We start from the raw sequence: 21,902 nt of genomic DNA, 5'->3' as shown, positions 1-21,902 counted from the left end.
AATGGTCAGCATCCTTGTCTTCACCTCTGCAAGCATCTACTTGAACCCTGTAATTTGTTTAGAAGACTGAACATTTCCCTGGAGAAACATTGAATAGTATAGCGATCCCAAATATATTCAAAGATTAAAGGGCCTATTGGGTGCAGCAACTTCCCATAAGTCCTCTGCTGAGCGTCACTTTGTCACTCTGCTGCTACATACCAGATGCAGACATATTCCAACAAGTTTCATGTGGATACTATCACATCCTACAGGTACTGATTCTTGATGCTTTGCAGGTGTCAAAGTCCTTCCCCTGGTTCTGTTGCTGCCCTGCCATGCACTATAATGAATGCTTGGTGACATGTCCATGCTCAAACTGATTTTTAGTAAGAAGGCAAAATATCTCCCTTCTCTTTAGGTTTTAGTATATCAGCTGGATCCTGAAGCCCTGTATGGTATCTCAGTTTTAAAAGGATTTAGTAAAGCAGGTTTATTTTTTTCTCTACTTTGTACATTTAGACTCCCCACTCTCAGTGACACTTAGGCATACATTCATGTTATCCAGCTCAAAGATGAATCTAGATGACAAACACCACACTGTACTCAGGCCTCCTCTGTTGGGTAAGTCTGTCTTCATGGGTCAAACTCTTGTTGCCAGGCAACTCCTTCCTTCAGAGTGAGAACTCTCCCAAGAGGACCCTCAATCCATATGCAAACAGGCTTCTGGCAGCTGCTCCCACCAATTCAATAGACAGGCCCAGGCATGTTGGACTCTTAGAGAGCTAAACTGAGATCTCCATTACAGTAATTGAAAGGATCATAGATTCCTCTTTCTACTCTTTCTTCTGAAATTTTTTTTATGATATATTAGATACATAAGAAAAGAACATCATTATAATATCATAATTTGTCTTCATTTATAAAACCATCTACAACTTCCACCCTTCCTCAACCAAAATAGTCCATTGCCATTCATCTTGGGTAAGACTAGTACAGAGAAAAATCTTGAGTGGATTAAATTACTTCCTTCTGTAGAGCTTTATGATCATCCCTGTTGACAGTTATGCCTACAGCAGTCGCCCTGAACAGTATTTATTAAGGACTTTATGTTTCAGGCACCATGCTAAGCATTAGAGCTGCTGGGTGAGTCCAACACAATCTCTAGCATCTAGGAGCTCCCAACTAGTTGGAAGTAAGCCATAAATGTTAAATCTAAAATGATGTTGATAATCTAAAATCAAAGAAAAAGTAGTGATCTGGTCTTTCTAGAAGAAGTTGCACCAATTTACAGAGAAGCAAATCAAGCTGTCCTTCTAATCTCAACCTTGAGGCTTGGAATTCTCATTCATGGTAGCAGAGCTTACCCTATTGTCCATAGTACTGACTATAGTTTGATAGCCACACAAACTATTTTCTATTGCTATATTCACATTGAGACCAGGTCCCCTAATTTTCAAAACAATCATGAATAAATATCTGGGTGACTGGAATTGACTGGAATCACCCAGCAGCACTGATTCTGCAAACCCCAATGTTCCACAGATGAAAGTCACACCTGTGGCATTCTGGCCCTGTGGTTGGCCAGCCTAGTCCTCTCTGACATGAAAGATTTGCCGCTGTCTGTGAAGACTTCATTGAGACCGATTAATTGATTAAAATAATTTATTCCCTGGAAGACCAAAGGGGCAGATAGTTCCACAAATGTTAAGTTAAAAATCATCGGTAGCATTTTTAGTAATTTCAGAAGTGAGAAAGACACATTTATTCCTCTACGAACTATCTGAATGCCAAAAGGGTAACACTTTTTCCATGGGGGATGGTAAGATGAAGAAGAGCAGCAGGAGAGGTTTCCAAGAACACCCTAGACATCTTTAAAAAAGTGACACGGTACAGGGCATGGCATAGGATGGTAGAAAAACAGTGGAAGGATGGTATCAATAGGTGAGGACAGAGATGAGTGGTATGTGAGTGAATGGACGTAGATATTGAGGATGGTGTGAGTTTCATGTCTGGCTTAGTTGAATGTTGATTTTATAATAATAAATAGCTTGAAAGTGGAGACAGGCTGGCTTCAGTTGGATTTTCCTCTCACATGTTAGACTCAGAAACATACTATCGCTCTGGAGAGATGTTGACTTCATTTGAAGAGGATGATCTTCTTAAGTGGCTTTCTAGTATGAATCCTATGAGGTAGGCATCTCTATAAGAGGAGCAGATAGAGGGAAGTGGATAATAACTGGAACTTTGTCATCAGGCAAATCTTGGTTGAGTTCCAGCTCCAATATTTGCTGGCTACATGACGTTAGACAAGATTCTTAACATAGCAGAGCCTTGGTTTTCCCATCCATAGTATGAGAATGATAACACCTGCTGGAAAGATTAAATGATTAAGTGAAGATACCCACATAGATGGTAGCACAGCATGGTTCTTAGAGCCTCCAGCTTCAGTCGGGGTCTGATCACACTGAGGAAAAGTGCTGGCTTTAGCTCAGGCCTTGTTTCTTGGACTTCTGTAAGTGAGTGAAGAGCGTTTCATCAAACTTCTAAGAATAGATGTTGGCAACTGTTCCAAAACCCAAACCCAATGACATCCTTGGATCCTTTCCCACCTCACATACCACTTCCATTTAGCCATTAAGTCTTTTCCTCCACTTCATATATTCCCTAAACTCTGTCTCCTAGTCACCAACTCCCTGGCCACTAATCCAGATTGAGTCCTGATCGTCATCATCAACTACAGTATTACCTTCCCCTCCTAAATTCTTTCTCCACTCCCTTGCCCTGGTGCCCTGGTCTCCAGGATTAGTTTTATAAATCCCATTTCTGAACTTGTCAACCTCCTTCTTAATTGCCTCCAGTGCTGACACAATGATATTACCCCCAAATTTAGTCCCACACCTAACATTTGAATCCACCTCCATTGACCTCCATCTACCATTTGCATTCTCTATTCCAACTTGAAATGTACTTTTTTTTCTTCTTCTTTATACTTCTCTGAGCATTTTTTCATGAAAATTAAATTGCAATAATCTTTAAACAATTCTATGTTGGGTGAGGTATATCTCTTCTAAAACCCAGCTGAATTATAACCCTCAGAGAGTAGTTATCTTTTCTGTGTTCTCATAGTACTTGGTGGTATCATTATCACAGCATCTTTAAATTCCCATCCAAACAATTACTAAGAAATTTCCCAGAGCCAGATGACAATTTGGTGATATGCATATATAATGAATTCCTACTTCTCCCTTAAGATTATTCAACCCTCACTGGCAAATAAACTGAGCTCTACGAGTAGTGACATGCCAAAGTTCATATAATACCTATGAGGCAGAGTTACATATGATGCAAAATCCCAAGTCCTATGTTCTTGTCATTCAAACACAACCTCCTTGACCCATCACGTTGCAGCTGCCTATGCATTAGTCTCCAGAACTAGGATGTGCTTTCTTAGAAGAATTAGATGTATTTAAATGAGACATATTTTATTCTTTGCACACCAGTTCTTAGCCCAGCATAATTCATTGCATATAGTCATTTGTTGAATGAAAGAGTGAGCTTTGTGTACATGAATGAGATTTGAATCCATATTCTTTGAGGATTGATCCTGGAAGGGTTGCAGGACAGTGCTGGAGATTGATTCTAATGGGTAGGCAGCATGGTCATGGCTGGGAGTCTGGAGGAGGAATAGAGAAGACTAGGTTTCCAATCCTCCGGAGGGGAAGTGACTATACCCATTGACCACTTCAGTAAGCCAGTATTTTGGGCCATCTCTGGCACCGTGTCTTAGGCTGCAGTCCTTTTCATAAGTCGGATGACTAGTTACAGGTCTCTCGAGAGATCATTTGTCACTTGTCTAAAGCTTTCCTCTTCTCCATCTTAACAGACAATCCCTGTCACATGGCCCTCACCCAACCAGTTATCTTTCCATCTTTGCCTTCTGAAGCTAGCAAGTGAAATGGAACAAGAGAAGTGTGATGCCCCCTCAGGGATACCTTTCTATCCAGCCTGAGTGTAGCTGCCAAGACATCCTGTGACTTCAGGGCCTCAGTTTGTTTCATATTTGAAAAACAAATTCTGTGAAGCTCAGTGTCCCCAGCAAGGATAATCAATATCAGAAATTGTGCACGTCTGAAATCTTGCAAAAGCACAAGGCAATTTGGCATCTGTAGAAACAAGAAAGAGCATCATGGTCTCCTCAGCTTCTCTGCTTAGGCCTCATGCGTTAAAGAAGCTTCCTGCTAACCAAGATCCTGGCTGCTCTGTAGGGGACATAGTTGATCAAGGTCCCAGATGGCTGGATTTAGCTATCTCCATTGATGTCTTCAAGGTCCACTGGCCACAGAATAATTTCAAGGTCAGACAGTGGTTTTGCTGATTACTTCACTGCAAGCATATTTTAAAATGAGCTCGTAGAGGCAGAATTACCAGGTGTGTATTCCCAGGGAAGCTTTTCTTAGTCACCTTGCCTGATCCTGTTGAAACAGAAAAAGTTTCACTGCATTTCCCATCCGCTGATGAGTCATCCAGCATATTTCATATTTGCTGAGCTCTTCTGGTTGCCGGTGGGCAAATTGGAGCCCATTCTGCAGCAGCACAATCTTGCTGCTGAGCTATTAAAGGATATCTAATTAAATTAAGCCATAAGGCAGGAGAAAACTGTGCCATAACCTTCATAATCTGTGAAGCCTTTCATCTTTTGCCAAGCACCAATTTCCTAAAAGCGGGGACTGCGGCACATCACCAGGAGACAAAATCCTAAAAATGGAAATTGTGCTTGTTTACAATGTGTGCAGGGATGCTGAGCCACATAACCAGAGAGGGAGTGGCGCCAAAGCACTAGGCATGTGAAGGAGGAGTACACCATGCACAATGACCTTGAAATCTAAATTAGCTCTTGCTAATTGGATAGAGCGAACTCTCATTTCTGTTTCTGAATTTGTCAAATTGTTTTATTCTCAGGGAAAAAGAGACAGTTGCTCTTCAGGGCTAACTTGCTTCTGAGTAAGTTTGTCTTCCTGGGTTTGGTGTAGTCGGGTGAGCAAGAGGGGACTTCATCCTGGCAGCAGAGCCCAGAATCCAGCTTTCTGGTGACACATCCTCAGCCAGCTTCCCCAAGAGAGTTCTGCATAGGCAGGGCAGGACCACCGAAGCCAGTGAGGCTGCTAAGCTTGGGAGCACTGTCCTCTTTTCACTGTCAGACAAACTGTCTTTCCTACACAAGGAATCTGCAAACAGTGAAGATGTCATATTACTGAGCCCCTACTAAATGGCAATGCACCATGCTTGAGCTCGCACATACAATTATTTCATTTAATCCACATAGTGAATCTGAAGCTCAGGGATGTTATCTTGTCCAAATTGCCTGAGTAAAAGAGGAAGAATTCATACCTTGATCTCACGGTTTCTGAATTCATGTTCTTTATACTGTGTAATTCTTGTACCATAATGTAGGTAGATTCTAGAAAAAAATGCCAAAGATTTCTCAACCTCTAAAGTGGAATGTGGATATATGAATATGGGTAAGAAAGAGCAGGGCTTTTCTAAACTTCAAATTTTCTTCCAAGGCTTTAAAGTCTGAGTAGCAGAATGGCCTAATTAATGATAGCTGGAGAATTGTCCATTCCTCTTTTTAGGGCTTCATCTTATTGGCTGGGTGATTGTGGGCAAGCTCAATCATTTGACGTGCTCAAGTTGTGAGTTCAAAGGGAGGAGTAATAATCATCCGGGTGGCTTATTTTGAATCTCTTGGACCTTGATCTTATAAAAAACAAAAAACGACAACAAAATATCCCACAAAAAAGTCCTAACCTTGTCTTGAAACAAGGATATTTTGGTCTCATACATTTGATCATGTGCCAGCTCCTGAGTTAATCTTATTTCAATATCTCTTTGTCAAGCTGGTGCATTTGAGGTGGAAAATGACAATATCAGGAGCAATGTGGTACCTGTTATCCTGCATGCTATCCACAGTGCTGGTGCCTTAGGGTCACTGAATGGGAGACTAGTTCTGGGTCTGACAAGCATAGAATTCGGCAGGGACTGCAGCTATGATCAGCTCAATGCCTGTGATAACCTTTGCACTGAAATGTCAAAACTCTTGGTATTCATTTCCAATCCAACTGTCTTTCCTCTGAAGTTTAAAATTGCATACAAAAAAAATTTAAAAAAATAAAATTGCATACAATTCCATTGGCCAGCAGGTAGCCATATTATTGGTCTAGTATATCAGCCATGAAATTCAAATAACTACACGATTATATTCTTTTAAGTTCTGGATAACTAAATTTGAAGTCTGCTTTATCCTCTCTTGGCTAAACACAACAAAAAATGTATTACTTTTAAATAGAGAGTTTGCAGATCTTTCTTTTAATCAATAAAGAAGACTATTTCTAGACTAGATAAACTCTTAGGGAAGGAAGTCTTACGTGGTAAAAGGTAGATGTCCTTCCTCTTCCTCACAACTGTCAAACGAGACCTAACTATGAAATAGAATCATCCAGAAAATATCACTGAGTACTCGGTCTTACAAATCATCATTCTAATTAGAATGACAAATTACGTACTCCACTGACTTATAAAGCACGCTACTTTTATATGTTTTACTCCAGTTGTGGATTTAAAAAACTTTTGAAAGCTTGTTATGTGCAAGGCTCCCTTTGAAACTTTCAGGAGATTGGAGACTCAGGTTGGTTTTAATGCAGTGGTCATTATGGTCATTATGGCTCCATTATAAGAATGACCAGATTGAACAATAACCAGTTAAAAAGCTTTATTTTCAGGATCTTTCTAAGAAGTGAAAGGAATGAAAGGAGAACAGACGTGAAAAGTTGATTTTAAGCCAGAGTTTTTGAGTAGAGAGAGAGCTAAAATGAAATGCAAAGTGTATCTGAGATAGTTATGTGTTCATTACCAAATCTAGTTTGAGCCATGGAGCTTCCATCCCTTAGATCCTGTGTGTTTTTTTTTTTTTTTTTGTTTTGTTTTTAACCATGATTCAGCAAACTTGGTTCCACCCCTATATGTTTCTGATTTTGTCTTAGCAACTTATTGATTACTTTTTTCTTTTTCCTTCACAATTTTTTTTGTTATTATATGGAAGTAACCCAGATGTCTATCCATAGATAAATGGATAAGGAAGACATGAGATACATACACATATATTATATATATTGGAATATTTTTGTATATTGATATGTATATTTGATATACATAATGTATCAATGTATGTACCTTATATATAATGGAATATTACATTGAAATAAAATGCCATATGTATATATGTAATGGACTACATTATATATAATGGAATACATTATATATATAGTGGAATATTACTCAGCCATAAAAAGAATGAAACCTCTCAATTCACAAGTATGCGAAGTAAAATAAGTTAGTCAGATTACTCATTTCTTACTCTTAGCTTTTAAAAATGCCTATGGTCACCTGGATTCCTCACATGCTGCGCAACCCATGTAAATACCCTAAGTCTTTAGTTGCCAGTGATTTATTCTCTAAACATCCAGCATCTGTCATGTTCCAAGTACTGTGCCAGGCATGGATACACACAGAGAGGACGATGTCTCTGCCCTCAGAGAGTACATGTCTACTAAGGGAGGGACTTCAGTTTGGTAGAGGTTGTGAACTGGATGGAAAATACTATATAAAAGCTTGCATGACAACATATCATGAAACAGCAAAGGAAAAGCACTTTTCACGTGAAAGAGGCAGATATTTGTCATGGAAGGATTCCTAGACAAGGACACTGTCTCCATCCACAGAAGGCATAAAGGAAGTTCGTCAGAAAGATAAATCAGGGGCAGCCCGGGTGGCTCAGCGGTTTAGCGCTGCCTTCAGCGCAGGGTGTGATCCTGGAGACCTGGGATCGAGTCCCATGTCGGGCTCTCTCTGCCTGTGTCTCTGCCTCTTTCTCTGTGTCTCTCATGAATAAATAAATGAAATCTTAAAAAAAAAAAAAAAAGAAAGATAAATCGGGAGAATGGTAAAACGAAGGGCAGGGTTATGTAACAAGCACAGCACTGCATGGTTGTGTAAGATCTGGAGGTGACTGACTGTTGCATCCAAAATGATTTTACTATCCAACATTGAATAACATTGAATAAAACAGTAGAAATGACTTCCTGTCAACTCCCTCTCAATACTGGCTGAATCAAAGGATAAATCTTTCTGTGCTTCTGAATATATTTCCAACTTCACCAACACTTGCTGAGCTCCCCCTTTGTCAGAGAAGACCTTTCAGCTCAGATACTTTAGCGGGCAACAATATCCTGTTAGAATTTAATTACACTGTTTCATTTTGTTTTATTTACTTCTACAGCTTTATTTTGATTATGGCAACTGGTTGAAGTTTTCCACTCATAGCACTGATACAAAGTTTCATTTGAAATGACTTTATTTTAGTTAAAAATGCAATCAATTTAAAAAAACAATATGCAAAAAATAATACAGGTGGTACATGAATATGGTAATAGTCATGAAGTTGGTACGCCAATGAGTAGAGTTTGACAAACACTAGTGTGGCATACTTGGAGAATAGAAAATTCTAAGATGGTCTAAAAGGTGACATGGGAGGTGCTACAAGAGTTTGGCAGAAGCCAGCCTGTGAAGAGCATCCTATCACAAGCTGAGGCATTAAGCTTCATGAGGAGCCATGAAAGAGTTATAACCAGGAGAATGTGCAATAAGGTTTGTGAGTTAGAGAGAAACTTCCAGCAAAATGTGAAAGATGTCCTGGAGGAGCTAAAGGAAGCAGATCAGTTAGAAGGCTAATGGAGCCTGGTGAGAGAGGAAGAGGTGCCAATGGTACAAGTGGTGGGACTCTGAGAGAGAGGATGGATTTGTTTGACATGTCAGTGGTACAATCACCATTGTCACCAGTTAGATGTGGAGGAAGAAATCTAGAATATTGCTCAGGCTCTGGCTTGCTTGGTGGGTGACCTGTGGCTCTCCTAATCAGACAAAGGGATATTTTCCCTTAGCTGTTCCTTTGCTGGATAACTGACATGAGTTTGACACTGAGTGGTACCCTAAATCCCATTAACTGTGCATCAACAGCTTAATAGGAAGGGCCCACGGTCCTTTTCCTCACACTCATGGCTAGAGATCTAACTCCTCAGACAAACAGGACAGAATTCAAAATGTATGGGGAATTAGAACCTTTTCATGTTATGAAAGAGTTTTTGGTCAAGCAAATACCGAAAAGGATATAATGCTCTCTGACTCGGCCCTAAACTTTTTTTCAAGGGTCTACAACAAATCAAGAAAAACTTTTCAGCTTTAAAAAAGTACTTTGAGTCCTAATTTCTGTTCCAAATGTGAAGTTATATTGCCCTGTGATTTCATGTCTTTCAAAACACAGGGATGAGGGGGCTCTAAACTGAGTTACCAAGGGAGGTCTCTATTTTGCAAAAACAAGGTGACATTGAAGGAAGGATGGGATCTTTACAGAGAGATTCTTGCGGGAGGGCAGAATCATTTCATGATTGGAACGAAGCTGGGTACTTGGAATTGGCTCTGACACACAGCATTTTCTGTCTTTTCATGGTGGAGAGGGTCTTGGGTATAATGGGAATTTGTTTTGTTACCTTGTTACCTGCTTAAGGACATTCTGATGAAGCCCCTTCATGCAAAGAAGATGGAAATTAGGCTCACTGTGAGAAACCAGAGGGGCCTCTAGAAAACTTGCCTAGCCTGGGGCCCCCAACCCTCTTGAAGAGAAAGGCTCAAGGTCGGGCATAGGGCAAGAAGGATCCACCTAATGAAAGTCACAGAATGGAACACAAGTGTTTGCTTAACTCTGATGATAACTAATAACATGATACAAAGTTTACATCTAGCTTATCTCTTAAAAAAAGAAGGAAATATCCTTACTTATTAGGGAGCTAGAGTTAGGATTATTTTCAATGACATATAATTTTATTTAAATGAAGGATAATGTATGGGGATTATATTAGACTCTCTTACCATTAACAATAGAACTATATTAACTACACCACAAGCCTGATGATGAATATCATGAGATTAAGTCACCCACCATCCTTAATGTAGGATGAAATTTTAAAGTATTGAATCCAAAAAGCTTCAGTCCATAAATTATTCATAAAAAGAATCCTGTTTTATGCATAAAGAATAAGTGGAACCTGGAGAATCACTTATTGGACAGATAATAGAAGGTAAGAAATATCCAGGAAAGGGTGAGAAATATCCATACTCAATGTGGTTTTTTTCCACATAGGAGTTAATTTGAGACCTGACTCCTCTAACTTTATCACTATGCAGATTTTGCTTAGATTATATTTTTTGAAAAAAAGAAAAGAAAAAGGAACATATCAGGATATCCTGGGTGCAAAGTAAGGAAAATGGATGTGCAGAAACATCCTATCAATTTAGGATCATGTTTTGCTTGTCTTACTACACATTTGAAATGAAGTTCAAAATGGTATTCTGAAAACTCTACAAAGAGTTATATTTCAGTATATTTCTGTGAAATTATAATGAAACACTCATGCAAGAAGCCCTTAAAAATTACAGACTTTATGTGAAACAGTGTGGCTACACAAGAAGCAAACATAAAATAAAGAACTTAAGTTACAACTTTAAATGCTGTTCAGTGATTATGCTGCTTAACATACAGTTGTTATTAAAGAATAATTTGCTTACTGACATAATATTGGAGAAATGATCAAACATGTTTATTGGATGAGTTTGCATGATGTAAAATATGTCATTTGGAACTAAGAGATATAGTCTCCAAAACCTAAGAACCTGGGTTGAACCAGGAAGAAGCAAATAGAAGATAGCATTTGGATGTTGACTATGTGCTAAACGTGTATGGCTTCCTTACATGTATCCAAGTGCAATCCTCATTACACACCACAGCCTTGTAAAGCTGCTTGGATTCCTATATTAGTGGTCAAGGAATAAGCGTGGAGGGGAAAATTGTCCAAACTGCCTAAACTGCTAAGTGGTGGGGACAGTGCTGACTACAAACTCCTCCTCTTTTCACTGCAGGATGCTACCTACACATCGAAATTGGGAACTCATTCCCATGACTACACTTCATTTCCTTAGAAAGCTATGTTTAGAAAAAAGCACATAGTCACTGAGTCAGGCAAATTGGGTTCTCGAGTAACTCTAAACCAAAGCCAGAGGAGCTCATATTCTTTCAAACAGAAACTTGGTTTTGGAGGTACCTTGTCTTGATGCAACAAAAGGCTGTAAAGGACAGCCTTATTTGAGTCTGGAGCGGGAAGGGGAGGAGTGCAGTGGGTAGAAATAGGAATTGTAGTCAGAAAACCTGGGTACAGCTATAATCTCTGCAACTCACTACATGTGTAGCTTCAGGAAACATTTTTTACTTTCCCGAACCTAAAATTTCCTCATTATTTATCATACCAACATCCCATGGGTTTAAGAGGATTATAAATGATAAAGGGTGTGTTAAGCCATAAAATATTATAAAATATTATTATTTATGCTTGCTAGATTATTTCTCTGCCTATGAGCAAATCTATACAGAAGCTATTAAAGATTTTTGTATCTATGAAAGTAATTCTCTAGCCCTTTTGGTATGTTGTGGAGTGGGAAGAGAGTCGCTTCCTCCATCAAATTCTATCCCAGTACGTACATTTGAAGGGGGGAAGGATGGAACTACTATCCCATTCTCTGTCTCCTCTTATAAATTGCTGGTCTCCCTCACCTGGCTTGCCTTTGAGAAGATCAGGTAGGTCATGATGGGTTTCTTCCAGGTAACAAAATCCATCTGCTGTCCCCCTGCCAAGTGATGTTTTGAAGCTCAAACACAATAGCTCACCAGAGAGGTCCAACAATGACAGTCCCAGGATCTGAGCAGCAGCCCACAGGGACATGCAGGATTAGGTCTGACTTCTCTGTCCAACAATGCCCTAAAGGTGAGGAATATTGCAGCTTACTGTAGCAGCAGGATGGTCCTGTCTTGCAAAAATGGAAAGCACTTCCATTGCCTGCCAGATCAATCTTTTGGAGGAATGGTTTCCATAAATTTATTTTATTCTGTGTCAGAAAGGGCAAGCCCAAGATAGACTACAAAGTGATTCACATGAGGTCACAAAATTTTCTACTCCCTCCAGCATCCTAAATCTCTAGATTTCAGAACTGCCTCACTGAACTCCAAATCCCTGAAATCAAGTCCTTTTGTCATTCATCTTCAGGGCAGAGAGCAGGGAAATCTAATGATGTCTTCCCCAGATATTAGGCTGCCAAGATGTTGTTGGCCTGGGTTTGACATTCCAGTCTATACTGTTGAAATGAATGGAGAATTGGAATAATAATCTAGATATTTAGATATTCTTCTTTCTCTGTACCACAGTCCACCCCATAGGCTTCTGCCTCAATTATCAATATATGTTAGGTATCTGATTTTAACCTAAGCTACTAAGATAGCTGCTTATAATTTTCAGTTTGAGGGGTGGACAAAGCCTCAGTTTCAACTTGAAGACACAGAGAAGTGTTTCAGTCTTCAATTTTTAGATATTCGTGCACTCCCTGATTTGCTGAATGGCTGGTTGACTGGATTGAATGAGTGGAACAGTGTGATGGCTTCAGGATAGCGGTGTATTAGGAATTGTGTGTGTGTGTGTGTGTAAATGTGTGCATGTGCACACACCTGTGTATGTGCATGTGTAAACCAAAGTTGACACAAATCACAAATATGAGGATTCTGAATTGTTTTGAAAAACTCATAATATAAATAATAACTAGTATAGTCAAAGGCCACTATTTGAATCTCTTAGATATCCAGACTGTTTAGGAAATGACATCAGTGGAGCTATTGCTAGGTACTAGGAATCACACATGTATATGGAGGTGGACTTTGATGGCAAGCATCAGGGAACCCTCAAGCTCCAATGGAGGCCCCTATGTACCCCCATAGGATTGTTGAACTCTATTTCATATACTTCAGAAGCCCTAATCTTATCTAGAATAATGAGTTAAATGCTTGAAATATATAAAAAGCATCACCCATGCAAATACCTATTTGTTAAAATATGGCTTTTGTTTAGGCTAATTTCAATAAGAAAAGTAATATCCTCATTTCTATGACTAAATTTCAGAATGTGGGAAATATCTCATGCATAGCCCCTTCCCTGAGCAGTAAGATGGGCATTTAGTTTGATTTATTGATAGAATGAGGGGAAAGAATCCAACTTAGCCTTATCTTCTCTTAAAACTGAATCAATAAATCCTGGGCCTGAATCAATAAATCCTGGGCCTGATGGAAAATAAATTTACTGAAGCTATATGAAAGCTGAGCATAGGTTCTGACTGGCTGCCTTTTGGGTCCTGCTGGCCACCAGATTACCTAAACCCTGGTAACAGGTTTTCCTTTCATGACTGCAGGGGAGCGTCACACTGACATTTCCATTAGTCTGAATAAGTCTCTTGCAGTCATTACAGAACATGTCAACAGGCAGGATCCAGGCAATCATGCCCTAAAATGCCCTCCTTGATATGTTATTGCCTATGGGGGGTGGGGATGTGAGAGAAAGGGAAGAAGACATCGTAGTGCTTGCTTGCGGGCCCTTTGACATGGAAGGCAGTGGTAAGCAGACCCAACAGGCAGAAGGTGATGAAAGAACAGGCATTGTGGCAAAAGCAACAGACAGAGTAGATGATCACGGGGTCCATCAGACACATTCCTACATTAATACAACTGTCGCCATCAGCTGAAAGGTGCTGGTCTAACAGACTGAACATGAGTCTGCTGAGCAACACTCCCACGCCTCCACAGAGTAGCATTTTTATTGCAGTATGTCTTTCATGGAAGATGAACAAAACTTTAAATAAATCACAATTACTTATTGCTTAGTATTTTGGATAATAAATTCTTTAGTTTATCAGTACCTCGGGGCCTTCAAATGTGCATTCTTCAAATAGTTTCAATTACATATACATTCTTTCTCCTCAACAATAAATTATTCTTAAAAAAAAAAGAAAAAGGAAAAGATACATAATTTTAAAGCAAAGAAAAACAAAAAAAAAACCCATATATTTTTGACATTGATCTTAAACTTATATGAAAACAACTCTATGTTAGATGCTTAAATATAAATAATAAAGGACATTATGTTATTTACAATGTTACATGGTAAGTTGAGAGAGTCAGAAACTGACATTAACTCATAAAGACAGTAAATGATTTAGGAAAACATCCAAGTAACGTACAATGTGTATTTACAAAAGAATATATAATAGAACTCGTGATATGTGGCCATTTCCTTTTGCCCACATTTCTCTGCAGTGTTTCACGGGTCTTTGCAGATAGAAATCTCTGTGGGTGGTGGAATGGAGCCAGTACTAAAAGATAAAACCAGGCCTTCCTTATTTTCACCAATGTGAGCCATGCACCTTTTAACTCAAGCCAAAAAAAGGAATAATTATGAGCAAGTTACCCTGGATAAACTCCATCTATATCAAGACAGTCACACTTAAACAAGGAAGGTATGGTCTATTGGTGTTTGGGACACATTCACATAGACTCAGGCAGAGTGCCATTTTGTAGAAAGCATGAGGCTGTCCAGGCACTCTTGAAAAAAACAAACAAAAAGTCATACCAGGCAAGAAGGGAGAAAAGGAATCTCGAGTGAGAAAAAGAAGTTCCTCATATACTGCGCTATCCCTCAGTGGGATACGATTTCAGACTCTGGAAACAAAGTTGTTGTCCAACTTCTGGGCAATTTCTACTCCCTGAAAACCCCTGAAAGCTTGCCCCATGCTGGGAGCATTGGTTCACGCTCCTTCTTGGATTGCCACTACACTGCCTGGGTTTATAGACAGGGATGGTTGAGAGAGCCACATGGCAACTAGGCATCGCAAAGCTGGTGGCAGTAGTGGCCTCAAGTGCCCTGAGGGGGCAGCTTGCCTTTCTTACCAAGGCAAGCTCTTGTTCTATAGGTGAAAAGGCTGCCCCAGCTAATATGCCACCTCTCTGAGTGATCAGAATCAAGCTGGAAATAAAATTTCCTCTTGTCCTAAATGTTCATATATATTTGCAACCGGAAAATGTATAGCGATTTTCATACTGAGGAAAGTGTTGGTTGCTCTCAGCAGAAGATTTTATTTATTCCTGAAATTCTCCACAATGGGGCATCTGAATACTCCAATACCTAAAGAATTTTGAAACAGAAATTTTAGACTTTTCATTAATGGTAGAAAGTTCTTTATTGACATAGTCTCTGAATGAGCCAAGGCCTTCAAAGGTAATATTAGCATAATTTAAAGAAGCTCCTTGGGTTGACTGCCTTCTTCCCCCTGCCATGAGCTTACTTATTTCTACAGAACCAAGAGCACAGAGAAGTGGCATGTGAGTAAGGAAGGATGGTTTAGGATACCAAATATTCAGAGTAATTTCAAGGACCTGCAAACACACATCTCTGCAGGTTGTAGAAAGAGAAAAGGAGCTTAATGACATGACTCATGCCCAGCCTGCATTTTCCCAAGAACTGCCTGCATGTCACTTCTTCCCATGAATTTTAACATAGAAATTTGGTGAAGAATCTAATCCAGTTCACCTGCAAACAAGAAACAGTTGCTCTCGCTGACTTCATGCCTGGTATTTTGAAGCCCCTGACGACCTGTTTCCCATTTTGTCCCATGGATCCCAGGAAGCCACTGGGAATCTCAGTAAAGCTCTAGCCTGATTTGACACATCTCAGGCAGGGCATGAAATGGGGCCTGCTTTTTTTTTTTTTTTTTTTTAAATCCCCTTACTTTCCGGAATTAGCATTTGTTCCAAATGTTAACACCTATTGGCCTTCCTTGGACATAACAGAGAACATGCGAAGTTTAGACCCATCTTCATCCTGTTTTGTGACAGTAAAGCAAAAGGTAAGGAAGGGGGGAAATAGATGATACAGTCTGCGGATTGAGAGGTCAGTACACAGATGGGGTCACTTCTGCAAGTAAAGATGCAACCTTTCCAACGCTATCAACATTCCCTGATAAATTGTCACTTGTGGAAGGCTCTTGCTAATCACAAATCACATGCACGTTGGCCATTCCTGACAAAAATGCATGGTTAGACCTGATCGATGCAACATTGAAAAACAAGAGAAAAATCATGAGGAGAAAGGAGTGGTCAACAAAACTGTTTGAAATTGCAACTAAGTCACACAGCTCTTCTCCAAACCAATGCCTTCTATATACATTCACTCCTTCTAGACAGAACTCATTCTACAACAGAACTACTTCCCTGTGATGACTAGTCACCACCACGCACGGCAGGCATATTTCACTGCAGAAGTATTGCAGACAAATCGCTAAGTGTGCCATAACATGTCTGTTCTTGAGCTGATAAGACACAACCAATCGTTTGCTCCAAAATCAGTGAAAAACACAAGTCAGGAACGATTGCACCTCTTTCAGCTATGGTTTGATTTTTCAACTAGAAGACCTGCTGTGTCATTCCCCCAGAAAGTGAGGTGGAGTTCTCTTATAAGGTGATGGATTTACCCTGATAGCAAGTCGGAAATCGTTTTCTCTGCTGTCCCCCAAACTGTTGCTCTTTGTCAAGAAAAATAAACCCAAACAAAGCAAATGGTAGCTCTTTTTAGTGAGAGCAAGCTGTCTTCTGATTAAGAATATAGTTTTTTTTTTAAATCACAATATTACTTTCTTCCTAATATTTAACATTACTTAATGCAGTTTCCTGCTGTAATTAATAGTAGCATGCTGTTGGATCTACTATTATCTCAGAGCCCAATGAAGCAAACCTTTGGCTGGCAGAGTAGACACAACTCATTTCATATACTGAAAGCAAAAGAAAACTTCGTACAAAAGAGAAGAGTATTTGGATGGATGTGCCATTACAAGACGTACTGATCGGGCGCTACTATAAGCAAACAGAGGGACAGTTGCAAGTCTTGCAAATCATACATCCCGTCAACATCATAATGCAATGCACGAGAAGCCAGCGAAAACTGAATAAATGGGAGGTTTTGCTGAAATACGGTGGAAAAGCAATCACAGTAACTGTACAAAACTTGCTCTCAACATAACAGAACATAAAGGCACCATTGATATCTTTCTCGTTTTGAAATACTGTAAAAAATTGCTACATATGGCACATAACACATTTTTACATACATATATTTAATTTATAAAAGTTTTTTTTTCCTGTTTTCTATTTGCAGAACTGCTAAAATAAAATAAATTGTTTAATTTAAGGTGGAATACTTTATTATATAAAATAAAGTTTTACAGGTGAATCTATGTGTTTATTTAGGTTTTATACAGCGATAGGGTCTTGGTTAGCGATTACACTAGACAGCCTGGCCTGCAATTCTTCCTGCGTCGAGAAGCGGCCTGCTGGGTTAGTCCTGCTGTCCGCCAGGCGGAAGGCAGGTGCTGCCTCCAGACTGGCCGCCAGGGGGTTCTGAATGCCCAGGAAGGGTGTATCTTCCCCTACTCTCTCATCTTCTGTTTCGCTCTCTGAGTTAGTGCCCTCAGCACTTGCGTTGCTGTCCATTTCCAACCTGTTGGCAATGTGGCCATTGGGCTTGGTTCTTTTGGCCCTCCGGCTACTGGTGAGTTTCTTAACAGGCTCTTGAGCTGGCTCGTACTCCTGGGTGGTTTCATACTCCTCATCCTCCACTATCCTCAAGGGGCTAGGGGGCAGGCTGTTGCTCTCATGTGCGGGGTTATGGTGGTAGGAGTTGAACTGTTGAGAGTGGTGGTCATACTTCTCCCGCAGCCGTGGTGGAGTCACAAGAAGCAGAGGTCTCTCTTCTTCCACAAAGGGGCTGACTGCCATGGAGGGCATGGACACCGTCGTGCTGGACACAGGTGGAGACGTTTCCGAAGGGGGAGATTTGGGGGAGCTTGGCGTGTGGAAATCTACAGGTGACATACGAGCCGGGGTGGTCATTGCTGACACATACCTGTGTGAGCATAGAATACCCTGCATGAGTGCGGCAGAATGAGAGGCATATAGCAGGGAGGGCAAGGGGACAGAGTTCACGATATTATAGAATCAGAAAACAAAGAATTTCTATGCGTTGTCTACTTCTCGATTTTTAATGCGAAGGACATTCGGCACCCTTGGAATCTAAAATTAGGTAACCAAGAGTTTCCTCATGGGAGTACATGCAAAGATCAGCTACGTTGCCTAACTCATCAAAGCTTTGGGGATTTTCAATCTCATCGTGATGTTAAATAAAAGCGTGTGAGTCAGGACAAAAGGGCACTAGGTCCTGGAAAACTTTCAGTTTACAAGGACCAAGGTGCAGGGATTTGGAAGGGAAAGAAGTATTACTTGGATACTATACCTTCCTAAAGGCCAAGGGGTCTTAGAGAATGAAGCCCAAATGGGGAATGGAAGAAGATCTAAGATGAGTTGCTGATAGCTGGATCTGCATGCATTTGGATCTGTGTGCCTTGTTTCTCCTTAGCTCAGCTATAAGGTTATGTCTTATAAAAAAAAAAAGAGCATAGTAACTTAGATTTATTCCTGATAACAGTGTAACACATTTGTGTGCTTTCAGTTTTTCCATGAAATGCAACTTCTTAACATTTATTTTGCAACTCTCCATCCCAGTGACCAAGACATTCAGAAATAAGCCTGAGAGAACCTTATGTTGACCTCCTAGGTACATCCAATCTCTGGTCTCCCTGTCTTCAAAAACCCCTGGCTGCATCAATCTATGGCTTAGCTTTTGTGACTGCTCAAGGGTTGGCTGTACTGTGCTTCCTTATGTCATGTTACATCCAATAGTGCTCAGTAAATTTCATTGTCAAGACACCGAGTGCGTTTTTAAAAAACATATTGTGCTTTCTTCCCCTACAACAAGAAGACCTGACTTAGCACTGAGGAAGATGTGACTTATTCAGAGTCACATTTCTCAAGTTTGATAAAAAATGTTGCCATGCATAGCACCAAAGGACTCTTTTCTTCACATTGATGTCACAGAGTTTAATTTGACATGACCTGTGATGACACAGGACACCATTATCTGAACTCTAGCTAACGGGAACAGGAATCTATTAACTTTCCTGCTTTTCAGCCATGATTCAGAGTCAGATGGATGTGAGGTCTAGCTGTATCTAAAATGAAAAAGTGTCTAGAGATGGAGATACCTGGGGCTCAACACTTCAACTTCTGTTTTGGGGATACTTAAGCTCTCTGAGAAATGCTAATCCAGATTCGGCCCACATATAAAGGTGGCTCTCCATGCTCTCAAGGTTCGGGTATATGTTGTAGTCCTAGATAATATTTGCAGTATGCATGGAAGCCTACAACAGCAGGTAAATGTCAGCCTTTGGAGAGAAATATCACATGTAGTGATGAAGAATTAATACCTAACCTCTTTCTTGGGTTTCAAAAGAGACTAGATTAAGACAGTTTCTTAATGCATAAAGATACAATTATATGTATTTAAGACTAATGTTTTAAATTGGTTTTGGACCATGCCTCGTTTTCACAGATGAATGACAGAGGAACCTCTAATTCTATAAAGCTCTGAAATACCATTTTGGGGTAAAGACCCTTGAGGAAGTGATCAGCTAGTTCTATAGGACCTACTGGCCCAGAGCTAGTCATTCTTTGTTATAAGGACTTCCCAGCCAGTCCATGAGTGGGAAGAGTCTATCAGCCTTATCTTCACCCATGAAACCAGGTATGGATTTGACGTTATGTAAACCTTTCCACAAGTGGTCAAAGATTACTCTGAGATGCTGTTACAGTAAACAAACAAACAACATCCCTCTGAGTCTGAAAACAAATGAGTAACAGCTTTCTGAGGTGCCACAAATCCTGGTTGGATACAAGTCTCTCCCAATTTAAGTGAAAATGAATAAAGAGATCCTATAAGGTATTCCTATAAGGCATCCCTTACTTTACTTTCCTCTATTCTTTATTTTATCTTGTCTGTAACCCTCGCCTCCCAATCCAATCCAATCCAATCCAATCCAATCCAATCCAATATCCCCAGAAGAAAGCGAAAACATTCTGGAATAAAGCAATATCTGCTTTAAAAACCACATGTGAAGACTGTCAGATACAACATACAAAATATTTATTTATCCCTTCTTTGAATTTCCTAAAAGGAATATTATATGGTAGAACATAAGTAGCTATTCCCCATGATGGTCCTTGATTTAATTTAACTGAGACTGGAAGGTCAGAAGGAGTTAGCACATGAGAACATGAGACCAGCTCAACCCGAGTTTGGGTGACTCAGCAAATTAGAATTCTAGAAGGGTCCTTATTGATCATTGGTGCCATCTCTCTAAAGTCTCCAAATGAGAAAACTGAGATCCCAAGTGGGTCTGAGCCTAAGGTCAGAGCTAGAACTCCAGGTTAGCTGAATCTTCCACATCAAACCATTCCCGCTCCTTAAGAGTCTGTTGCCCACCAGCCCCTGGGACAATAGCTCAGATGAAATGACTTCAGCCCAACAAAAAGATGACTTCATCAACTAGAAAATGCCTAGAACAGGCAACTGCTGCCTCTGATTGTCATCAGAGTAGATTTCCTTGGGTCTCTCCCAAAGAAATCTTGAGTCTACTCATGGGGATTCTTCTACTGGGGTTCTTTCTCCTCTGTAGTAGCTCTGCCCTTTGGTTTTACCTTTCACTATGAGGAGAGTCTCGGTAGGAGTCAGGGGTTTCTCTGGCATGCCTGAGGAAGCTGTTACATTCGCGAGGGCCTCCCAAGCCATTGAGTCGTCCTCTTGGGCCCCCAGAGGGGCTGCTGTGCCTACTGTTTTCTACTGATGACATCATGATTACAGAGTGGCTTTCCGAAATGATGCTTTCTGTGTGCCCATTGCTCCAGCTGGAAATGTGAGAGGCAAAGAGATATATGTAGATATTTTTTAATTACATGCAAAAATGGAAACGAAAGGAAGTGACCTGGTAAGTATTTCTAACTTACTGGTGTATCAGCAGTTCACTATAACATTACTTGTCTCAGAAGAGAATTATTATTTGCTATAGCGAGGATCCTGATTTTGTTTGGCTTTGTAAGGATACAGTTTATGCATTTGTTTACCTGTTCAACACATATATACCAAATATCAGTATATACTAAGTGTTCTTACAATCTCCCTGTCCTTGAGTAGCTTAGGTTAAGGAGACACTGGGCCTATGAGGTATATTTGGCGGTCTAGGGTTGGCCTTGGCAGCATGCATATGGATGCATGTGTATCACCAAGGCATCTGAGAATTTAGAGTTAGGCTATCGAATGAGCTCTCATGTGAATTTCTAAGGGCAGTCCAATCATTGGAAGAAGTCAACTTCTAAATATTACATAGCACCTAAGACCGATAATTCAATGAGTAGTCAGGCATGAGGAAAGACAATCTCTAATGGGGAACAATAATCCTGTGAGTGGGTATTATTTTCATTTTCAGTAATGAAAAAATTGAGGCTCAAATTTAAACAGCAACTAAGTGGCAGAGTCAGTTGTTGTCCAAAGTCTGTTTTTATCCAAATCTTACATTTTGCTATATGTCCTTGCCTCATAAGTATTTCTTGTTCCTTTCTTAGGCACTGAGAGCAAAAGACAATGTAGAGAAATTGACTCTTGGAGTAGTGCCATGCAATTTTTTTTCATTCTCATACCTGTGACTAGGAGTCTGGGTGACGGTGGTGGAGTGGTGAGCTGTTGAGGTATAGTGACTGGTGGAAAAAGATGTTTCCGCTTCTCTCTCAACAATATGTTCGCTAGAGATGACATTTTTAGATACATATTGCTGGATAAACAAAGAGACACAACTTGAAGATTCATATAAATCAAAACAGTAATATCATCATCATACACAAAATCTATTCTGCTCCATATACCTCATAATAAATTCCATGTCTCCAATAGTCAGATGGCAAATCCTATCCTGACTTTATGGCCTTGAAATTCAGTAAATGAAAT

The 21,902-nt window shown here is 40.0% G+C and overlaps 1 protein-coding gene across 18 annotated transcripts in view; it reads right to left on the bottom strand.

Annotated features, from left to right (window-relative positions):
• Nucleotides 1-8,374: 8,374 nt before the first annotated feature.
• NRG1 (neuregulin 1) overlaps nucleotides 8,375-21,902 on the bottom strand; it is a 1,074,255-nt gene continuing 1,060,727 nt past the window's right edge. For 13 of the 18 annotated variants that reach the window (XM_072776370.1, XM_072776369.1, XM_072776371.1 and 10 more), the window contains 3 exons: nucleotides 21,599-21,729; nucleotides 20,603-20,809; nucleotides 8,375-17,915 (listed from right to left, as the gene is read on the bottom strand). In XM_072776370.1, the coding sequence (XP_072632471.1) occupies nucleotides 17,264-17,915; nucleotides 20,603-20,809; nucleotides 21,599-21,729 (990 nt within the window). In that variant the 3' untranslated portion in view covers nucleotides 8,375-17,263. Of the gene's footprint in view, nucleotides 17,916-18,302; nucleotides 18,445-20,602; nucleotides 20,810-21,598; nucleotides 21,730-21,902 lie in introns of all 18 variants that reach the window. The other 5 variants (XM_072776379.1, XM_072776380.1, XM_072776381.1 and 2 more) reach the window with 1 other exon arrangement.

This window comes from Canis lupus, chromosome 15, assembly GCF_048164855.1.
Source record: "Canis lupus baileyi chromosome 15, mCanLup2.hap1, whole genome shotgun sequence".
In the NCBI taxonomy this organism is placed as follows: Eukaryota; Metazoa; Chordata; class Mammalia; order Carnivora; family Canidae; genus Canis; species Canis lupus.
This window is presented reverse-complemented; position numbering and strand designations above follow the sequence as displayed.